Source organism: Rhinatrema bivittatum, chromosome 1 (assembly GCF_901001135.1).
Source record: "Rhinatrema bivittatum chromosome 1, aRhiBiv1.1, whole genome shotgun sequence".
Classification (NCBI taxonomy): Eukaryota; Metazoa; Chordata; class Amphibia; order Gymnophiona; family Rhinatrematidae; genus Rhinatrema; species Rhinatrema bivittatum.
This window is the reverse complement of record NC_042615.1, coordinates 750,780,058-750,803,578: the sequence shown is the minus strand read 5'-3', so window position 1 is coordinate 750,803,578 and position 23,521 is coordinate 750,780,058. Positions and strand designations below refer to the sequence as shown.

General features: G+C 44.4%; 1 protein-coding gene across 5 annotated transcripts in view; it reads right to left on the bottom strand.

Moving 5' to 3' along the window:
- Window positions 1-23,521, bottom strand: part of CPLANE1 (ciliogenesis and planar polarity effector 1) — a 453,269-nt gene that overhangs the window by 276,082 nt on the left and 153,666 nt on the right. For all 5 annotated transcript variants that reach the window (XM_029578626.1, XM_029578651.1, XM_029578642.1 and 2 more), the window contains exons 18-20: window positions 12,027-12,244; window positions 6,723-6,887; window positions 3,716-3,854 (exon numbers count right to left, since the gene is read on the bottom strand). In XM_029578626.1, the coding sequence (XP_029434486.1) occupies window positions 3,716-3,854; window positions 6,723-6,887; window positions 12,027-12,244 (522 nt within the window). The remainder of the gene's footprint in view (window positions 1-3,715; window positions 3,855-6,722; window positions 6,888-12,026; window positions 12,245-23,521) is intronic.

Genomic DNA, 23,521 nt, shown 5'->3' with positions numbered 1-23,521 from the left:
TTAAAGAGAAGTTTCTTAAAGAGAACTGCCTCTATTGTTTTCCATCCTGTACATCTTGCCACACCAACCTTCACAGCAATCGTGATTCCCTCAACATTAGTGCACAATCCAGCACCTCCACCTTCAAACAGCAAGGCAAGCTATTAGAATCTCACAGCAAATTGCCAGCTGGGCTGGGAAAATGCCACCGGGAACCGACCGCAAAAGATGGGGTAAACTTACTGGCATCAACGGAGGTCGGTGGTCGATGGGGGACAGGTTTGAAATTTGAAATTTTAGTTTCCGTGAGGAAAAAGTTGTGAGGTATTCTCACAGAGCTCCAGAATCCACGAGGCTACTGCTGCGAGGAAAAAAAAAAAAAAGAGACTGAAGGGGGACCCCTGCTGGATGCAGGGTTGGGGGCATGCTCAGTGTGTCAGTCAAAGTTCTAGAAACTTTGACAAAAGTATTCCATGATTGGGCTCCATCCTGATGTCACCCACATGTGATGACTACCATCCTGCTTGTCCTGGGAGAAATAGTAGGTACATAAAGGGAGGTGAGGTTAGAAATTAGAGCTCTTCTCCCTACTTATATAATGGAGTTTCCTGACCGCAATAGAATAATTTAGTCAAATTTGTCCTGAATAAATTGAATGAACGTGAAAGAATTAAAAAGTACTTCTAGAGTTTTCATGTGAGTGATTCATTTATGCAGAGTGTCCTGGGAAGGAAATCACAGTAGCTGGCAAGGAGAGAATTAAACTGTTAGCCAGAACGAATCCATCGGCATTGTCCCAGCCCAGCTGGCAATTTGCTGTGAGATTCTAATAGCTTGCCTTGTTGTTTGAAATACAAAGAGAAAACCATGAAAGCATGTTTGTTGAGATATTTGATCTGTCCCGTACAACTGTGAAGGGCTAACAGGATGAAATTAAGGAGAAGCCTGCAGCAGGTTGGTTCTGACCAACTCAGCAATGCAGTGAGACAGGATGAACCCTTAAGGAAAATTAGGACAGGTCCAGCCTGGTGTACCCTCCCCCCCCCCCCCCCCCCACCCCCCACTTCACCAGCAGAGTTTGGGCAGCCATAGAGCCTGACCAAGGTGGGAGGAAGAAAGGAGTCTCCCTATTGTACCACCCAGTAACCAGAGTGGGGAAGGAGATCAGAGATCATTAGCAGGTTTCTGAGCTAGAAAAAATAAACAACCCACAGGAGCTTAAGCTAATGCAGCAGAGCAGAAGTAAAACAGAATCTGATATCCAGAGGTTAACCCCAAGGGTCTTTGATCAGGAAATTAGCGGTGGCTTCCAGCAAGCTGGGAAATACCAAGAACTATTTCCTTCTCCCCTGAGAGGGAGGAGATAAAGGAGTGGCATACCTTCCCAGCAGTTCGGGAACAGGAAGCCCAGCGAGGTTACAGAACAGAGAGCTAGGAATGGGAATTGTAGCCCATCCCCCCAAGCTACCACCCTAGGGGGTGAGGAACTACGCAAACGTTTAACTAAACCTCAGATAACATTCAAGCTCCTATGCCTTAATTCTGAGGGAGACAAGATTGCCCTTATTCCTTTGAAATTTAATGAAGCATCTCAGATGCAAATTGCTGGCTTCTCAAAAGAAGTACTAGCCAGTCTAAGTGAGACTGCCCTTAAAAACATTTTGGCGCCTGTGCCATTAAAATCCTCTCCCTAAGGTTACGTATACATTGTCTGGCAGAAAAGATGAGTGCCGAAGGACCCGGAGCCGGACTGGGTGACGCTAGCCGCGGAACTGAGTGCCTCAATGGCCCCTCCGGTTTCGAAGGCCCATCTCCTCAGAGGACCCCACAATGGAGACAGCATCAGGAGGAGGAGGCACCGGTGGCCGCTGGGGCATCGATGGCACCCCGGGCACCAGCATCGGCTACATGGGGAGCACGCTGAACAGAATGTCTAGGTACTCCAGTAGCGGTGCCAACATCGAAGGGGCAGGTTCCGGCACTGGTGAGGCCAGCGGCTCGATGTCCTGCAGGGCTCGAACAACCACCGACTGCACCCTGCATTCAAGCTCTTCCTTGAAGGCCGCTGAGGACAGGGCACCCTGAGGAGAAGACGTAACCAGATCCCTCTCGGGGCCTCAAGAGGAATCTATACCTGGCACTGGAATAAGTGGGGAACACTTTGGACCTCCGGCCTCAATGGAGGGCAATACCTCCTTGCTGTGGGGTCACTTCGGGGACATCACAGCAGACGCCGGTGCCAACAACCAGTCTGATGGCGATGTTTTCGGGATTTGCCTTGGTGCTCGGCCCGGTCTTTCCCCAGCGCCGAGGTCGAAGGAGATGATCCCGAAGTCCTCAAGCAAGAGGAGGCCGATGAAGACCGATCTCCGGCACCCCTCTCCACTGGAGGCTCTGGAGGAGGGGTAGAGCGAGGGATGAATGTCCATCAGCTCTCCTCGCCCCTTCGGCATCAATGTTCTGGATGCCGGTGTCGAGGGCTGGACCCAAACAGCTTCTCCATCTTGTCCAGGCAGGCACGCCAGCCCTTAGGGGCCATCTGGTCACAAAAACAACAGCCCCAGATGTCATGCCATGCCCCCAGGCAAAGAATACACACATTGTATGGATCCGTAATGGACATGGTCCGAAGGTCCTGGGGGCATCGCCAAAAACCAGACGACGCCATGATGAAAAGAAGGCCGGCGAGCGGTCAATGACCGGCGGACACCAGAGGATGTTGCTGTTGGGAAATGACTACACAGAAGGCAAAAACTTACCGCGTTGCTGGCTAACTAAGGCTGGGAGGGATAGAGAGGGACCCAGAGCAGGAAAAAAGCTTTCCGAAGGAAAAAAAAAGAGCATGAGTTCCACAACCGTGAGACGACAGCTCCATGAAAAAGAAAACTCTGAAGAGGAACCCTGCGTGGATGCAAGGACAGTGGCATGCTGGGCAAGCTCAGTGTGCCAGTCAAAGTTTCTAGAAAGTTTGACATAAGTTTTCTGTGCCAGGTTCCATCCGATGATGTCACCCATGTGTGAGGACTACCATCCTGCTTGTCCTAGAGAAAGTGCTCATATAAAAGAGCTGCCAGTCATATTTATCTGTTTGGGCTATATTTCATCAACGCCCCCCTCCTTCCATGCATAAGAGAAACATTTTTTTTGGAAATTTTTTAAATGCTTCAACACACAATATAAAAATTACAACCACGGTGAATAACCTTTCATCGTTAAAATGTCCAAAACACCCCTAGGTTTCCTGAAAGCTCATAATTAGATACTGCCATCACAGATAAAAATAAGTGTTTCAGAAATTTTAACGATGAAAGGTTATTCACCGTGGTTGTAATGTTTATATTGTGTATTGAAGCATTTAAAAAAAATGTTTAAAAATTCAGTTTCTTACACATGTGGAAGGGGGGGGGGGGGGGAATGATGAAATATAGCCCAAACAGTTAAATTTGACAGGTGGCTCTTTTATATGAGCATTTTCCCCGCTCATGCGATTCTGTTTGGCTAACATTTTTGGTGAATTTTTGATTTTTCATTACAAAATAAGAGTCAGCATACAAAAGATTACACATTTGAAAACATTTAAAATTTTAACCAATGTCAAAAAGGCTTAGCTTGTATCTCATATCTTACATCAGAGACCTATTCAATAAAGGATTTCTATCATATTGCAGGTAAAGCTGCTTAGTCAGTTTAATTCTGCTGTGCATTCACCCTTAAGTCTGAACCCCTGGATGCATACCTATTACTCTACAGGACACCTCATCAAGTTGATGATCTCCACCAGGTCCAGGTCTAAAAAACACTGCATTTCCTTCAGCATACTTAAGTAATGATTCTGGAAGTCGATTCAGAGGAGGACAAGAACCTTTTGCTCGAATCTAATAGCACAAAATATAAACACTGAAACAAGGTAAAAATAAAACTGTTAACTGCTAGTGCGATAAGTAGACAGTATCTACAATAAAAATAAAGAGGGAACAGACCCAAGATGGTAGCTACAATAAGCCATGGCAGCATTTCTCACGTGCAAGATGAGTCTCTTTTGTGATGGTCCCATTATGGTTAAGCGCAAAAATCAGATTCAACTTACCTCTCAGTCCGGAGGTCTTGCTGGTGTCAGAGTTTCTGAACCATAAGGCAATTTTATATTTTTGTATAACAATAACATGCTTGCCAAACTCTACAAAATATAAAATGTTTCTTTTTCTTATAAATCCACTGTGCTTCTCTGTATAGTTCATCCACTAAATATAGAGATCTTTAAGAACCCAGAAAAAGGTTTTTTTTTTTTACTCAACTCCACAACAGCAATTCACTTAATCTAGCAGCTGAAACATCCTAGTCCAAATTTATGGTCCCTCCCCTTCCCCCATCCAGTGTCAAGATACATAATGCCAAACACTGACTATGCCACCCTAATGGCCAGAACAGCTTCTCAGGCAGCCTCTAAGGGAGATCTACCTATCTGTTCACAGCAGTTAAATGGCAGGAATATGGAAAGCCAGGAGAAAATAAATTGTGCACATCAGCGGGGACATATGGAAGCAAGTGTGTCCCCTGGAGATTTGGATTCTGCAGAAAGGGCCGTTGATGCTGTATCTCGGGCTCCAGAGTTTGAGAAGAGTGCTAGTGAAACCATAAGTAATTACATTGGATGAAATCTGACTGGTGATAACTAAACTAGAACATATGGGTAATAATTTTCCCCTAAATATAAGGTGACAAATGTTTAATGGTTCACATTAGTTGAGACTGGCTAATAACTTTTGTTAGTTATTGTGCATTTAGAGGACCACCTGGATAGTTGTGGTGAAATGGTGCTACCCCCTTTGTTAAAGACTTGTTAGTTAATGAAGGTCCAAAAAAGTAATAATTTTTTTATTGGATATTTCTTGACTAACTTTTGGGAGTTTTACTCCGTTCACCAGGTCACAATAAAAAGGGAAGTCAAGGTAGAATGTGAGGTTACCTGAATATGCAAGTTAATCACACATTACATTACATTACAATGCAGATGAAGGGGAAGTTGAGAGAAGAGGGATTGAGAGGAGGAAAACAAGGAAATGATGTGTTTAATCTGGTAGTCAATCAGATTTGTTGACATTTATTTCCAAGCATTCAAGTGAACTAAAGGCAACGATGCAACTACAGGAAGGGTAATTTTGTTACAAAGAAAATGTACACCAATTTTCAAAGTGAACTTCCCCACACAAGTTCACTTTGAACATTATGCCAGCAAAACTCCCTGTGTAAGATCCATCTGCTAATTTGGGTGGGTAACACTGGGCAACAATGAAAATGTTACTGACCTAAAAAGGTCCTACTCTGTAGTATCTTGATGTGCTGAACACGAATATGACCATGAAAAGTTTTTATTAGCTCTCGTTTTGAAGATATTTAATATAGTTCACTTTCTCTGTTTAGTCATGTAAATTTATCCAGTAGGACTGTAAATAAGCCTAGAATGATGTAATATTGCATAATACCATCATGCACGCATCATCCAGAGTTTATTACATCATTTTCTGATGCAATGCAGTTCTACTGCCATGCTGCTGCTGAATAAGCTGACGTCAGCAGTGTACTATATGAAGCCCAGTCAGAAAGGGTGAGCATTTGAAATATTCATGCTGGCTGACTACTGCTGGACACTCCGCAGAGATGCTCACGAACAGGTGTACAAGAGACAAGCAAAGAAATCTAAGACATAGTCTATGACTTCATTTTTCAAACGGTATTAACCTTAGGTCTGTCTCCTACTATTGGCCTACAATTCAAGATGTAATTATATTATTGCATATTACAAAAAGCTAGAGCCAATTTTGCATTTTCACAGTCACATTCATGTTTAGCACATGGAAATTTATAAGAATTGACTAATTTCATTTCAGTAACATGACTTTTGTGAAAATTTGTTGCCAGGTGAGCTATTGGCATACAATTCAAGATGTAATTATATTATTGCATATTACAAAAAAATAGAGCCAATTTTGCATTTTCACAGTCACATTCGTGTTTAGCACATGGAAATGTATAAGAATTGACTAATTTCATTTCCGTAACATGACTTTTGTGAAAATTTGTTGCCCAGTGTAATTTTTCCAAGAGAATTCAAGCACATACTTTTGAAAAACAAAAAGCATGCATGTAAATCCTTACCCTGCTCAGATTCCACCTCTCAAAGCACATCTACACAGTTCAGCAAAATTGTATTCTGCATATATTTTTACTAGCACAAACCCTGGGCAATTTTATAACAAGTCATTTATGTTTTATATGCATTAATGGTTATGAAAACCAATGCCATAAGATACAGGATGGGGGGCAATAATCAAAAGTGTCCATGTTGGTACAAACTCCACGGGTATTTTTACCCTCTGAGTTTCGCCAATAATTAAAGCACTCTAATTATTGCACCTGCTTTCTCTGTGGGTTAGAAAGTGCGTGTAGATATGAATAATCAAACCTATGTGCATTGTTTCTCTACCCTTGGGAATACCTCCAGAGTCCTCAGGTAAAAGAGTGCATATTGTTGAACCCCATAATTTTAACCCACAGACAGGCTGGGCAATATTCAAATCCTTCACTTACACAGGTAAAATGAACCTCTACCCATGTTAAGGGCTTTGAATATTGCCCTCCCCATGTAAACATATACTGCAATTCTACTAATCATCTACATAAAGAATGAAACCATACGCATCGCATACTTTTGTACCGTGCAATCTCACTTGCATTTACTTTACCTTCTGCATAACTTTCCTTGCCCACTTCAGTTGTTTAATGTACCACTGCGCGGCAGGGAAGGAGCAACGAGATGCTCGTAAAAGCAGGAGGATTCGCTGAAGGACTCCTGAAACTTTTTGCCGATACACTTTCTCAGTTCTTAAATGTACATCATCTTGTTCACACTGGGGGGGGGGGGGGCGGTAAAAATGACAAAATAATGATTACTGCCAGATCAATTTGAGTAGCTCTGTCTGAAGAGTGAAAAGTAATTTTCCATAAGCAAGCTGCACAGCTTTTATGCAAATGTGTAAAATGTTTATATTAAAGAGGTCCTGTCTGAATATTTTGACCATGTAATAAATTTCACTTGGTCTCTCTTCTTGTGAGGATAACCCATAAAGAGCAAAAAAAGAATTCCCTTGGAAACACATTTGTTGGTAGCGGCTAAACAAATGTTGCCTACCATGAGAATTCCCAAAGTAAAGCTTCAATACCCTTGGCTTCACTAGATTTGGCAGTTTTGGGCAATGCAAGTTAACACACTAAGGGACCATTACCACAATGAAAAAGATTTGCAAACCTTTAAGACAGATGATATAAAGAGAGTTTCCGATAAACAGTTTGCCCTGTAAGACGACTGTTGGTCATAGCTTTACCTATATAAATCATTAATTATGGTGTATTTATTACATACCTTGAACGAGGTTCATTCAGTTGGATTATAAGATTTGTAGGAGTTAATCTCTCAATAAAACATTATATATATATATATATATATATATATATGCATGGCAAAAGGGGTGACTCTTGCTCTGGGGCTGAATCAGTGAGTATACCAGGGATGGGTACAGGTACAGGTACCCAAACAGGCTGGACACCCTGGACAGATGTTCCAACTTAAATTTACTGCAGACAACCTTCAGATGAGATTAACCGGCACCATACACATTTATTCCTTCCCATCCATGTCCAGACTCAGATTTCCAAACTTCTCTTTATGTAACCATCCCTCAATATTCAAGATCCCAGGTATATTTCACCCTCCGGGCTATAGAAAAATCAAGAATCCCAGTTAGGCAGGGGTTTCCGAAATGTGGGCAGAATTACCTTCCAAACCAAAGAGAATACATGAGCCAATGTTGCTCTTGAGAAAAACCAACTCTCTCAAAATTTTTTCTTTGGTTGAAGACTGGTGGAGGTCTCTAAATGGGGGGAAAAAAAGGCTCTTACTAACAGTTTTCCTCTTCAAATATTTTAGGACCTTTGGATGAAAAGCCCCATGTAGAATAGGGAAAACAATCTCTTCCCCTGTAGGGAGATATTGCTGTTTAACCACTAAAGCACATATATGAATTATAATAGTCATGTACAGGCCAAATTCTGACACTGTTACAGCAAGAGGAGGAATTTTACCCAGGTGAACTTTAAACTGCATTGCATCAGTGGAAATAAGAGGCCTTGTCTTGAAACACAGATGTGCCTATTTTTCAGTTCCTGTGCAAATAAAGAAACCAGACAGAAAAGACAATATGACTTAAGATCCTAAGCAGGAGCCATGGTTCAGCCAAAGCAGAGTGCAGAAGGTTATGAAGATCCCCACCCTTGGAAGGAAGGGGGGGGGGGGGGGGTTAGCCTGAGTCAATGCTGACACTCTGACACATGGCTTGGCATACCAATGAGGCACTTTCCCCCCCAAAGAAATGGGAGGGGGGGAAAAAAGACCTGCAATGTGGCAGGACCCCTCCTGAAATAATGGGGAGGTGGGAAAAAGACCTGCAATGCTGCAAAAGACCCTCCACGCATCACGAGGTTATGCATGAGCTTATGCGTATTTATCAGCTGGGAAGTATAAGACAGAGAGGCAGGAAGAGAGAGGGGAAAAAAAGAAATAGGAAGAACGGACCCCCTGGGAGAGCGACCAAAAGGGAGCAGGGAGGCAAGTACCACCGGACCACCGGAGGAAGAGGAGGCACAAACCCTGAATGCAAACCCAGGGAGAAAACCCAGAGAGTGAGAACCCTGTGCTGAGGTGTCCCTGGAAGCAAAAGGGGGGCCAGAGGCAAACCAACCCTCCCTGCTATCAAGAAGGGAGAAGACTAGGTGTGGCCAGGTGATCGGAGAGAGGAGACCCCGGCTCAGGTGCAGAGAGTGACATGGAGTCATAGACGGCAAGCACCAGAGCCAGAAGTAGCCTCCTTCCTGCACAGCCTGCCTGCTCTGCCAGCACCAAGCTCAGGAAGCAAGCAAGGATGTAATTAGAACCTAAACAATTGTATTGTACATTATACCATCAATAATTAGAACAGTTGGAACCTAAGACCTGTAAAGGAATAATGCCACTACTAGTTACTAGTTAAGAAGGTTAATACCAAATTTTACAATGTTACCACTTTTACATCAGTAATGGAAAATGAAGATATTCTTTCATATCAGCACATCAAACATATAAATGAATGTCACCTTTCTCTTATCAGAACTATAATAGAGTTACCTCATATGATCCCATTCTTCACAAAAAATATACATATAGATTGATCCCATACAACCCTATATGTAATATTAGAGATACTGAAAAAAATGCGATGAAATTCGCAAACCACAAATTTCACCACTTCATAGTCTCCTAATATTCCAACATTCCTCCTCAAACAGCCTTACAATTAGTCACTCAGATTCTTGATTAGCGGGTTGCTCCACATAGAGTTCCCTTATCATTTTTACACACCATTGCCGAGTTAATTCTATGCAATAACATCTTTAGCTTTCATATGGAATTTTTTCAATAAATTCATGGAGTCGCAATAGGATCCCCTACAGCCCCTGATATAGCCAATTAATCTGTTGCCAAGTTTGAAGAGTAGCAGTATATTCATCAGCACATTTTCAACATAGTTTGCTCTGGAGCAGTTATATAGATGACATTTTTTATTTGGATTGATTCTGAAGATAAATTTATACACCTTTTACCAGTTGCTTAACATGCAAGATAAGAACTTGCATTTTACCATGACCTACCACCACGACTGCATCACATTTCTTGACATCTCCATCCACCGGAGTGCATCATGACTTGACATGACTATCTATCGTAAACCCACTGAACACAATAATTTGTTGCAGTTTGAGAGTCACCACCCTCGACCTTTTAAATGTGGATTACCTGTGAGTCAATTTTTACGTTTGCATTGGGTATGTTCTAGCACCACTGAATTCAACACACACGGGCGGATTTTAAAAGGGCCGTGCGTGTGCCCATCTCGCTATGCGCAAAGATACGTGCTATTTTATAAAGTATACGCGTAGGTTTTAAAATACTCTTCATGCAAGTATGTCTGCAGCCTTACTCGGAGAGAGAAAGAGAGAAAGACTCTTTATAAGGCTCAGTATGATACTCTATATATGGACCATTGTGAGGGGGCACTTTGATTCAGGGTGAGTTTTTGGGAAATGGGTTGGGGGGGTGTTGTTACAGACACATTCAGAGGCATTCATTGTAAAATTGACTTTAAAGCATTTTAGACTTTATAAGCGATAAAAATTCTAACAATAGGAGTTGATTTGTACATTGCAGTTTCAGCTAGCTCCATTGTACAAACCAACTCCTTTTCATCACTTACTGCTTATCCCTGGTTATTAGTAAGAAGGACTGGTTTATTCTTTGGAATCCTGCTGGGTACTTTTTCCCTGGATTGGCTACTTCCAGACATAGGATGCTGGGCTTGATGGACCTTTGTTCTGACCCAGTATGGCATTTATTATATTCTTAAGAAAATTTCAATGTGTTTGAGAATCCCTTGAGGCATTGTCAAGTCCATCATTATAAATTGGAAACAGTTTGGCACCATGAAGACACTGCCATGATTAGATCACCTCTCCAATAGCTGTGGGTGAAGGAAACTGCTGTGGAAGTTCCTTGGGAGGCCTAAGATTACTTTAAAAGAACTACAAAAGTCTCTGAGACTGGGGAAAATGTTGACTATTCAACAATTTCAACATTACCCCACAAACATGACCTGCATAGGAGGGTACCAAGAATAAAGAATTGCTGAAGAAAAGCCATATGATGTGCTTGTGGTAACTCGAGCAGTAACGGCTTGGGGACAGCCAAAGGAAAACAGGAGGCAGTCTCTGGCTGTTCCTTAAGTGCAGTTTATTTACAGTGAAAACAAAGAAAAGTGCAGTGCACAGCCAAACAAAACAACTTAGGCAGCTCAGCTTGGTTTCAGGTATCTCACAAATAAAGGATAGTGCACAGTAAAACAATCACTGGTAGGCAGCTCACCTTGGCTTCAGGCAAGTTCCAAACTTAAAGCTAGAAGATCTTAATTATCACTTTCAACCCTTAGATGTGACAGGTCCTCTCATATGGCGGAACTCTCTCTCTTCCCCAGGGCCTGCTTAACCCTTCTAGGTCCTGGGGTCTTATGCTCTGGTGAAGGACTCCTCCTTTTACTCAGGATTCCCTGTGGGTTTCAATCTTAAGAATCGGATGAGATAGCTGTACTAGGTCATTTAAGGTAGTTTGAGGATGTTTTCTGTACACTCCCTCACAGTGCTGTATAGTGTTGTAAAGAAATAATTAGGGTACACTACATGTATGTGGGAGAGGATTCTGTAGTTTGATGAGACCATAGTCAAACACTTTTGTCTCATTGTTAAGTGATAATTGTGGCATAAAAACTAGATAACTTTTTGATATTTTAAATGATAGACAGATCCATGAATTTGCTCTAATCAACATTTTGAAGACAGGAAAGAATTTTTTGTATTTGAGGGAGCATAGTATGTGTTTTTCTGATTGTTTTCTTTCCTAAAAAAAAAAAAAACCAAAAACAAAAAAAAACCCATAGAAAAAAATAATGGTTAAAAAAACATAGAAAAATAATGGGCACAACTTGGTCTTAAAGAGGAGGATAGATACTAAACTGTTTTCCTTCAACAAACTCATTCTGAACACATTCAAGCTGAAATTAAAGAAAATAAGAAGGATGTTAACGACTGCTTTCTAAGAATACTGGAAGAAAATATCAGCCCAGATGATGGTCGACCAGGAGCATATTTACCAACTGGCACAGTAGGCAACTGTCTGTGGGCAGCTGCCCTGTTTCGTGAGTTATTTAGCAGCTGTGGCACCATGCCATTTTGCTTTTGGGAAGGAAGAGTAGGGATTAAGTTGGTTTTCCACATGCCTCAAGAAAGCCAGGAATATAAGACTACTGCTTAGTTTACTACAAAGAAATCAGAATTTCAAGACCAGAAAAAAAAATATGTTGGATTTTAAATTAAATTGTTAAGAACCCAGCTCTATAAAATATGCTTACCTCACTGACAGAAGCTGGTTGAGGACAATATAATGGTGGTGAAGGCAGGTATACTCTTTCAGGCACTAAACCACACAGTTTTCTACTGAGGTCCTTAGCAGAATCAATCAAAAGCTGAAATGTCTCAGAAAGAATGTCAGCTTTAGCCATAACAGCTGCCTTCAGCATTTCTTGTACTGAACTGAAGAGCACATCTACATCTTCTTCTTCAATAGGATCTGAGGAATGGAAGGCAAGATATTAAAAACTAACAAGATTCCTGTAGCCACCATAAAAGGATTTTGCATATTATACACAATATATATGTACTATTTTATATTAAAAACAGAGGTGATTCCCATTCAAAGCTAAATTAACATTTTCCTCTAGTAGGTAATCATAAGGAAGCTTAATTGTGAGGACCATTTTTTTTTTTAATAGTCCAATTTTAGGGAAAAAATACAGTTCCATTCAAATTTCCTGGGACCTCTCAATTTGTATCTGCCTTCTCTTTGGCTTATTTTCTTGTCTATTTACCTTGATAAGTAATTGGATATCATCTCAATCACAAGTCCTTTAAACCATTCTTTTTTAAATTTCTCTTTATTAAAGAAATAATTATGCAAGACAATAAGAGCTTTATTTTACAAACATGCAAAATAAAATGTACAATATTTTATATGCATACAACCTTACTAAAATGAGGACTAACAGAATATTTTCCTTTCTAGAAGTATTCCTAATGATCATAAACATCCTATTTTTCAATAAAATGGATAGTCTTGAGTAACAAATCCAAAAAGGTGCCCAAACCTAGATAAGTAGGATAATTATCTCTACAATAAAAGGTTCATTTTTTTCCACTACTGCAGTTATCTAGATACAATGGAACCTTGTTTCTATTGATGGCTTTACATTTTTGGTCCAATAACCTGCTACATGAGTAACTAAATTAGGTTTTTTGATCTTGAGTAAAGTTCAGGAAAAGATTTATCAAAAGTAATACAAACAAACATGTACCTCTTTGTAAGATAAGAAAATAGCAAATGTTGCTTACCTGATGTAACAGGTGTTCTCACAGGACAGCAGGATGTTAGTCCTCACAAATGGGTGACATCGAGGATGGAGCCCACCACGGAAAACTTCTGTCAAAGTTTAAACAGAACTTTGACTGGCCCCTACTGGGCATGCCCAGCAAGGCACTGACCCTGCAGCCAGCAGGGGTCTCCCTTCAGTCTGATTTTCAAAGCTACAGGCAGTGCCTAGAAAGTAAAAATAAAACGAACCCAACACCGCGGGGAGGCGGGCGGGTTTCGTGAGGACTAACATCCTGCTGTCCTGTGAGAACACCTGTTACATCAGGTAAGCAACATTTGCTTTCTCACAGGACAAGCAGGATGGTTGTCCTCACAAATGGGTGAGTACCGAGCTGAGGATGTCCCGACCTGCACCAAATGTACCCAACGGTGTGCAGCAGGCACAACAACTGAGGAGAAATTTGGGAAAGGGCATCCGCACCCTACCGGGTAGGTGGAAGGGTGTTGGTACATCAGGTTGGAAAAAGGTTACGCAAGACAGACTGGCCGAAGATGGAGTCCTGTCTTCCAGCCTTGTCCAAACAATAATGGGCTGCAAAAGTATGGAGAGAACTCCAGGTTGCAGCTTTGCAGATGTCAGGAAGCGGCACCGATCGAAGGTGTGCCACTGACGTCGCCATGGCCCTCACAGAGTGTGCTTTAACACGGTCTTGAAAAGGAATGCCAGCTTGCTCATAGCAAAAAGAAATGCAGTCCGCCAACCAGGAAGAAAGAGCCTGCTTACCCACAGGTTGTCCCAACTTATTAGGATGGAAAGAGACGAATAATTGAGTGCTCTTCCTGTGGGAAACTGTACGGTCTAGGTAAAAAGCTAGAGCCCGTTTACAGTCTAGGGTATGCAGGGTCTGCTCTCCAGAGTTTGAGTGGGGCCTGGGAAAAAAGATAGGTAGTACGATAGATTGATTGATATGAAACTCCGAAACTACCTTAGGTAAAAATTTAGGGTGAGTGCGGAGTACCGCCCGGTCCTGCAGGAGCTTAGTGTAAGGCGGATAGGTAACTAGGGCCTGTAATTCACTAACCCTGCGAGCTGAAGTAACAGCCAAAAGGAATAACACTTTCCAAGTGAGATATTTCAAGTCACAGGAGTGCAGAGGTTCGAAAGGAGGTTTCATTAGACGACCAAGAACCAGGATGGGGCCGGAGGACGCAAGGGTGGCTTTAGATGGAGTAAGCCCTTAAGAAAGCGTGTTACTAGGGGTTGCACTGAAATAGGATTACCCCCAATACCCTTATGGAAGGCGGCTACCGCACTGACATGCATTCTGATAGAAGAGGTTTTAAGACCTGATTCAGAGAGATGCCATAAATAGTCCAAGAATTTGGAGATTGGACAGGAAAGGGGATCAAGGGACTGAGAAGTGCACCATGATGTGTACCTTTTCCATTTGTATGAGTAAGACTTTCTTGTGGAAGGCTTTCGTGAAGCTATCAGGACCCGAGAAACGGAATCTGAAAGGTTAAATGGTTGAAGGACTAACCTTTCAACATCCATGCCGTCAGGGACAAGGCTTGGAGGTTGGGATGGAGGAGGCATCCGTCGTTTTGAGTGAGCAGATGCGGGTCCTTTCCCAGAGGAATGTGCCTGCGGATGGAGAGATCCTGGAGTATTGGAAACCATACTTGGCGTGGCCAATAAGGTGCTATCAGGATCATGGTTCCTCCGTCCTGGCGTAGCTTCACGAGAGTCTTTGACACAAGAGGGAGTGGAGGGAATGCATAGAGCAGACCGGTTGTCCACTTGAGGGAGAATGCATCCCTCGGCCGAGAGTGCTGGCTCCGAATGAGAGAGCAGTAATCGTCCACTTTGTGGTTCTGAGGGGACGCAAAGAGGTCTATGCGGGGAGAACCCCACTTGTGAAACAGAGAGGTCGCTACCAGAGGATCGAGTGACCACTCGTGTGGGTGGAAGACACGGCTCAGCTGGTCTGCCAATACATTGTCTACTCCCGGCAGGTAAGTGGCCCTGAGGTACATGGAGTGGGAGAGGGCTTCCGCCCAGATCTGCGCAGCTTCCTGACACAGAAGGAAGGAGCCTGTGCCTCCCTGCTTGTTTATGTACCACATGGCCACTTGGTTGTCCATCTGGATTAAGATTATCTGATGAAAGAGATGATCTTTGAAAGTGCGGAGCGCATAGCGGATTGCTCGAAGTTCCAGGAAATTGATCTGGTGTTCGGCTTCCTCTTTGGACCATAACCCTTGGGTTTGAAAGTCGTCCACATGGGCTCCCCAACCGATGTGAGAAGCGTCGGTGGTTAGGATTACTTGCGGATCCCGTGGAAGAAAATGCCCTGAAGGAGGTTGACCTGAGTCGTCCACCAGGTTAAGGATAGGCGCAGCGCTTGTGTGACTGTGACTATGGAGGACAGAGGCTGAAAAGCTTGAATCCATTGGTGTCGTAGAGTCCATTGTATTACTCTCATGGCTAGTCGGGTCATGGGAGTGACTTGAACCGAGGATGCCATGTGTCCTAGGAGAATGAGGAACTGGCGAGCCGTGGCAGTGTTCTGAGACTGGAGCTGGCGAGCCAGGGACATTAGGGTGTGGACCCTCTAAAGAGGAAGGTAAGCCTTTGCCTGTAAGGTGTCCAAGTCTGCTCCAATGAAGAATAAGGTTTGAGACGGGACTAAGCAAGATTTCTCGTAATTGACAAGAAACCCTAAGGAAAGGAGTGTTTGAATTGTCAATTTTAGGGAGGATTGAGCTATCTGTTGGGTGGAGGCCCTGATTAGCCAATCGTCCAGGTAGGGGTAGACGTGGACACCTTCCTTCCTTAAGAATGCTGCTACCACTACGAGACATTTGGTAAAGACTCGTGGGGCAGAAGCCAGACCGAAAGGTAGGACACGGTATTGATAATGGTCGTGGCCTACGAGAAACCGCAGATATTTGCGATGGGATTGTGTGATCGCAATGTGGGTATAAGCGTCCTTGAGGTCGAGAGAGCACAGCCAATCCCCTCTTTGTAGCAGAGGGAGCAGCGCGCCTAGGGTTACCATTTTGAACTTCTCTTTTTGAAGGTATTTGTTGAGGGCTCGAAGGTCCAAAATGGGACGTAGTCCCCCTGATTTCTTTGGTATTAGGAAGTATCTGGAATTTATTTATTTATTTATTTAATGTCTCTTATATACCGATGTCCGTTTGCACATCGAATAGAATCCCTTGCCTCGTTGAGAGGGAGGAACGGGTTCTATAGCATTTGATTGCAGAAGAAGAGACACTTCCTGTTGTAATTGAGCCAAATGGGTGGATAGACTCCACGCTTGAAGAGGCGGGGAGTCTGCGGGAAGAGTTATGAAGTTGAGGTGGTAACCCTGTGCGATAATTGTTAGCACCCACTGATCTGAGGTGATCTGCAACCAAGGTTGTAGAAAATGGTACAGTCGACCTCCTACAGGAATGTCTGGAAGAGGGGTTTGGCATGTGTTCCCTACAGGGGAGTCAAAGGCCAGCCGCAGGCCCAGGAGGAGGGGCTACAGTAGGCCTTTGTTTCCTAGGCTGACGCGGCTGAGGCCTAGTAGAGGATCGAGCTGGACGAGGCCTGGCCGATGGAGGGTAGTAACGGGGTGGCCGAAAGAACGACTTCTTAGAGTCCTTCTTAAGTGGTTGTTTGGAGGAAACCTCAGACGGAACAGAAGAAAGTTGTTTCAACGTTTCGTGGTGATCTTTCAATTCAGCTACTATTTGCTGAATTTGTTCTCCAAACAAATTGTCCCCTAAACAGGGTAAATCCGCTAAACGATCCTGGACCTCTGGGCGAAGGTTGGATGACTTTAACCAAGCCCAACGTCTGGCCGAGATGGCAGTAGCTGAAACCTTTGTGGAGGCATCGAAGATGTCATAAGCCGTTCTGATCTCGTGCTTCCCCGCTTCAAACCCTTTGTTGAGAAGGGCCTGAAGCTGTGGCTGGTATTGGTCAGGTAATGTGTCAGCAAAATCTTGCATCTGTTTAAGGATGGCTCTGTTATATTGCGTCATGTAGAGTTGATATGAGGCTATGCGAGAAATCAGCATAGCTCCATGGTACACTTTCCGTCCCACACTGTCTAGGAATTTATTGTCCTTGACCGGCGGAGTGGAGGAGTGTGGCTTGAGACGCTTGGCTTTTCTTTGTGCGGACTCCACCACAACAGAGCGATGATCCAGTTGAGGCTTTTGAAAGCCTGGTGCTGACTGGACGAGGTATGTGGAGTCAGCCTTCTTGTTAACTGGTGATACAGATGAAGGAGATTCCCAGTTTTTCTTTAAGAGATCGAGAAACACCTGGTGAATGGGGATGGAAGCGATGATTTTTGGAGCGTCCAAAAATTGAAGCAGTTCCATCATCTGGTGTCTGTCATCGGTCTCAGATTGCAGCTGAAAAGGTACAATTTCGGACATCTCCTTTACAAAATTAATAAAGGAGAGATCCTCTGGAGGAGATCTTTTTCTACTCTCTGTAGGAGAAGGCGGTGATGGTAAATCTGTGTCAGAAGATGTATCATCACCCCAGGTATCATAGGGATCACTTGGGGGTTGAAGCCCCGATGGACCTGGTTGAGGATCCGAAGGCATCGAAGGAAACCTTGGAGGAACCGGTGGTACAATCGGTACTGGGAACGGCATCGAGGGTTTCGGTGCTGCTGATGGAGTCGGTGCCGGTCTTGGAACCGATGGAGCCAAAGGATAAATCGGTGGAGATATACGAGAAGGCACCGATGGGACCACCCCAGAAGGGGGAATCAGGAACGGTGTTTCTCCCGCCGATGAAAATCCAGTCGGAGACGATGGCGCTGTCGGTGCTACTGGAATCATCGATGGGAGGGCATGTACAAGTGCCTCCATACGTTGTAGTAGCGGTGCCAGCGCTTCCACCAAAGGTTCGGTGGTCGGTTCCTTCCTCGGTGGCGGAGTCGGTGCCGGGGTCGATGCCGGTGGCGGTGCCGGAATCGGTGCCGGAGACGGTGCCAATGGAGGTTGGAATCTTTGCATCGCTTTCTCGATGGCCTCCTGGACCAGCCGGTCCAGTTCTGCCCAGAGACCAGGGGTAACAATACCCGGCTCGACGGGAGAGGGAGGCTGAGGCAGAGCCGGAGGGACCACCGTAACCGGTGGGATCACGGCTCCCACACCCCGAGAGGGTGAGGGTTTCCTCGATGCCTGCGAACGAGACGTGGACGGTGCCAAGTCTGAACGAGGCCTCTTAGTCGGTGGCTCGGCTTGTTCAGAGGTCGATGACTGTGGATCCTCGACAGGCCGAGACTTGTGCCGTCGATGGCGATGCTTGTCCTTCCGGTCTCCTCGCCCATCCGGGGAGGGGACAGGAGTCGACGGCCGAGAAGTCATCGATGGTGGACGGTCACCGGAGGGTTGACGATGGTGGTGCAACTTCGACGGTGCCGGTTCCGATGACGTCGATGCTATCGATGGCGTTGGGGTGGGTGCATGGAAGAGGAGCCCCATCTTCTCCATCCTGGCTTTGCGACCCTTAGGTGTCATTAGGGCACATTTGGTGCAAGTCAGGACATCATGCTCACTACCCAAACACAAAACACAAACCCTATGGGGGTCTGTGATTGACATAGTCCGGGTACAATCCGGGCATCGACGGAACCCCGTCACCATGGCTTAAGGCCAAATTTAGTCGCGGGCTCGGTAATTGCCAACAGGCCTCGAGGGCCAAATTCGACGGTAGTCGAAGAAAAAAGGCAAAAAACTTACCGGTTTCCGCGGAGGTGACAAAAATTTGTCGAAGGGAGACCCCTGAGGGGCAAATTTTCTTCGGAAAGAAAAATACCGAATTCCTGTCAGGAACGTGGTAAGAGAGCTCCTTTCACCGCGTGGCAACTGCTGCGCGGAAAAAAGAAGACTGAAGGGAGACCCCTGCTGGCTGCAGGGTCAGTGCCTTGCTGGGCATGCCCAGTAGGGGCCAGTCAAAGTTCTGTTTAAACTTTGACAGAAGTTTTCCGTGGTGGGCTCCATCCTCGATGTCACCCATTTGTGAGGACAACCATCCTGCTTGTCCTGTGAGAAAAAAAAGTATCCCATAAATTAATGATGGCTCTTTTCGCGCCATCGTTCCCCCGATACCGCCGCTCCTCCTAACATCATGACCAAATATTCATAATGTCCATCCCTGGTATTAAATGCAGTTTTCCCCACTCATCACCTTGCTGAATCCTTATTAGATTACAAGCCATTCGAAGGTCCAACTTGGAAAAAACTTTGGTTCATTGGAGTCGGTCAAATGGCTTGGAGATAAGTGATAATGGATATTTGTTCTTTATAGTAATGGAGTTCAGGCCCTAGTAGTCTATACATGATCTAAGAGAACCGTCCTTTTCCCAATGAAAAAGAATCCTGCCCCCGAAGACAAAAATGAAGGGTGGATTAATCCATATTCCAAAATCACCTGGGTCTCAAGCACATATAGTGGGTAGACCCTTACCCCGTGGTAGAATCTTCTCGGGCAGCAGGTCGATGGGATAATCATAGAATCTAAGCTGGGAAAGGGTTTCCACTTATATTTTGCTGAAGACGTCCTTAAAGGTGGCATAGCCTGAGGAAGGCCGGGAAGAGTTGCCAGATCTGAGAGAGCAGCCACCAGTGATAATTCTAGTGCAGAGAGATAGTGGTTAAAACACTAAGGACTCCATGACTGGAAGTCTCTGGTACTCCAGTTCACCACCGGCAAGTGTCACTAAAGCCAGGATAGGCCTAAGACCAGAAGGTGAACAGACTTCTGAAGAATGTGCAAAGTTAGCTGCTCAAAATGTAAGAGCCCCATCCAGAGTGAGATGTGATGAGTGAGGCGACGATGGTCCTGGGCAAAGGCTCCCTGTTAGAGGAGATAAGGGAGCAGTCGTTGTAAGCATTCTACAGGAATAACATAACTCCATATCAAACTTTCTTCAACAAAGTTTTACGCTGTGCCTGAATCAAGGAAGGCTTCAGTGATCACTGAGTCTGATCCGGTCTGGAGACAGACTGGTAAAACAGTCTTGGAGAAGGGTGATGTTTTCAGAAGAACCTAGCGTTGCCTTCCTCCTATAAGAGGGCTTCCTTTACATTCTCCCACTGCCTCAGCAACAGGTCCCCTGAAGCTCTTTTGTCCCAGTGCGTGTTGCTTCTGTCCAAACTTTGCCTTACCCATTAGTTCTTCTGTTTTATTTGTCCTGTCCTTTGCCCTATTCTCCTGGCTTGACTTCCTGGACTTTGACCTTGGCTTTGGACTCTACTTCTCCGCTGACTGCTGCCTGTCTTTAACCCTGGATTATCTTCTGGTTCTGTGGTCAGCCACCTGCCAAAATCCATGCCCCCACCTTGGATTCACCACAGGATTGCTCTAGGGACCCACTTAAGACCTGCTGGTTGCCAGGACCCAAGGGCTGAACCTACGGGAGAGGCGGCTGATATAGGAGAAGCTCCAGCTGGTCCCACCTATGGGCTTCCCTGCCAGCTTACAGTGTGCACCTCATTGAACTTGCTCACTAGCCAGCGCCAACCACACCTCAGCACTAAGGGTCCACGTCCCTGTCAAATCTTACAGTCCCTGAGCCAGCTGCATGCATTCCTCCTGGGAAATCGAGGGTGTTGGCTCCTTGGATGAAGTTAAAAAAGGGCGCTGGAACTGAGGGGCCAAACATGGAGCAGTATGCGAGGATCCACATTCTCAAGGCCTTTCCCGGAAACGTACATCCATCTGGGTACACAGTGATATGAGCACATCTAGTGATGTATGAATCTCTCATCCCGTGAGCTCATCTTTGATTGATGCTGCCAGAACACTGCTGTAGTTTCTTCATTCCAGCGTAATTCTGCTGCCAGGGTTCAAAATTGGATTGCATAGTAACCAATGGTTTGGAATCCTTGATGGAGACGTAGGAGGTCAGCTGCTGCAGAGGAGGAGCAGCCTGGTTCCTCAAAATCTAGTCAAAAATGAGTTAAGAAGTTGGACAGGTTACTTAAAGATTCGTTGCATTCCCAGAATAGAGAAGCCCAAGCCAGCACTTGTCCAGTGAGGAGATAAATCATATAGGTTATCTTGGCCTAGTCTGTCTGAAAGCACATAGATTGGAGTTTGAAAACAATTTGGCATTGGTTCAAAAAGCCACAAAAGGCCTTAAGGTTTCTATCATAATGAGGCAGGGGTAAGCAGCATATAGCAGAAGCCACAGGTGACAGCTATTGAGAGGGTACTGATGGTAAAGATAGCCTGACTGGACTGCGGGGCCTCCGCCCTGCATGGCGACCATCTGGTTGCAGAGTGTCTGCACTGAGCTTGTGAATTGTTGAACCTGTAAGGCCAGTCCTTGAAGAAGCTGAAGTGCCAGTGACTCAGTGAAGCAGATGGTGAGCCCTTAGGCCACTGTCAAATTGGTGCTGCCTATTTTGTGTGAAAGCACGATATGGGCCTTGGCAGGCAGCAGTCGAATCACCCTAGCCAAATATCTTCTAGCTAGCCAATCATCTCCCCCTTGGGTTGAGCCCTCAGGTTCTGGAGGCTGGCAGGATTTATAGTGTAGGTCGAAGTCTGGTCCTAAGGTCAAGGCTTGCTGAGAGCAAAGCATTGTCATGATCCTGTCCGGGTTCGAGGCAGGCTGAGAGCAAGGCATAATCAAGATCCAGTCCAAGGTTGAGGAGGGCTGAGGGCTAAATGAAGTAAAGATCCAGGCTTAGATCAATATAACAAGAAATCAGGCCAGGGAAAGAAACACAGCAGGACAGGCAGCAGCTGGCAAGGCAGGAACATGGCAGGCAAAGGACACACAAAACAAGAACTAGGATCAAGACAAGAACATACAGGAATGAAAATCAGGAACACACTGTAGCAAGTAGCACTGCTGAGAGAGTAGGAGACCTGTTATGATGGCATTGAGTGGTAGTTCTTCCCCTCCTTTATACTAGGGAGAAAATGTCATCAGGGCTTGTTCCAACCAACAGAGCCTATAAGAAGGGCGCAGGAACTGCAGGAATTTCAGCCAAGCTCCTTGGATGCAGCATGATACTGGAGGTGCTTCAGACTAGAGGTGATGTGAGGGGCGTAACACACTGTCTCCACGGCATGCAATTTTATCTCAAGTATATGCATTTTGGATATCCAGAAAACTTGACTGGCTGGGGGTCCTCCAGAACAAGTTTGGGAACCATTGATCTAGAATTTTATGTAAGGAGCCTTTTACCATTTATAATTTAATCTCAAGAAGTTTAACCATTTTATTTCCTTTATCGTTAAAAAAAAATATTTGTCTTGCTTAGGCTTGCTTCCGCTTTACTTGCCAGGAGAGCATTCAATTCACCTTCCTTGTGTGCAGTTCTAGCTTTCAAATGCTCAGCCATTTTTTTTTAAATTTTCAATTTTTTTTCAAGTCATATTTTCTTCCAATTGTAAGTTACACCTCTAATATGTTCTAAAAATATAATTCTCCCTTTTCCAAGAAGCCATGAAGGTAATATCTCCCTACACAGTGACAAAGTCTGAGAGTACAATGTACATGCAGACTTTACCAAGGATTTTGAAAGTGAACATTCATGTATACATTTGCTTTGAAAAGCTATCATTAATTGGCAGGGAAAACAAAATTGTCCACACACAAAATTATACCTGCTCCAAGCAAGTTGTAACTTGTGAGTAGTAACTTATATACTGACTTTAAAAAATGTATACTCCCTCTGTATGTAAAAATACTTGTATGCCAACTGGCTCTTGATTTATTTTCAAACCACCACTGAAGTAAATAAAACAGGGTTTTATGCACATAAATTGCTTTGAAAATCAGGCCCAATATGCCAAGAGACACTATCATTCAAGATAAAATACTCATTAAAGAACTCCTCAAACTCTGAACTCATTTTTCAGTAATTCTCCCCTATGGTCCATTTTCTATGCCCTGCATACTTAAAAGAATAACTAAAATATTAAGACAGTAACTTTTAAACCACTGCAAGAGGGCACATGTGTTCATTGACCCGCACCCAGGGACACGGCTATTTTATAACATACATACGTATATGCTCACTTGTTATGAAACAGCCTAGCTGCGTGCACATATGCACTGAATTTTAAGTGGCCACTAGAGATGTGAAATTGAGACCAATTTCGGATGGACTGAAAGTTGTCAGGGTCCATCGCAAAGACGTTCCTGGTCTCTATGTAGCCGAGGAAGGGGAGGATTGACTTTTCAAATACACATTTGTCCAGTTTGGCGTACAGGTGATGATCCCGGAGACGTTGAAGAACCTGACGTACATCCTCACGGTGCATCTGCAGGTCCCGGGAGTAAATCAGGATGTTGTCCAGGTAGGCTAGTACTTTGCAGTAAATTATTATTTATTTGGAGTAAATATTTCATTCATCATTCGTTGGGCATTGCAAAAGCCGAAGTATCTCGTAATGCCCATCTCGAGTACTGAAGGTGGTCTTCCAGACATCCGAGG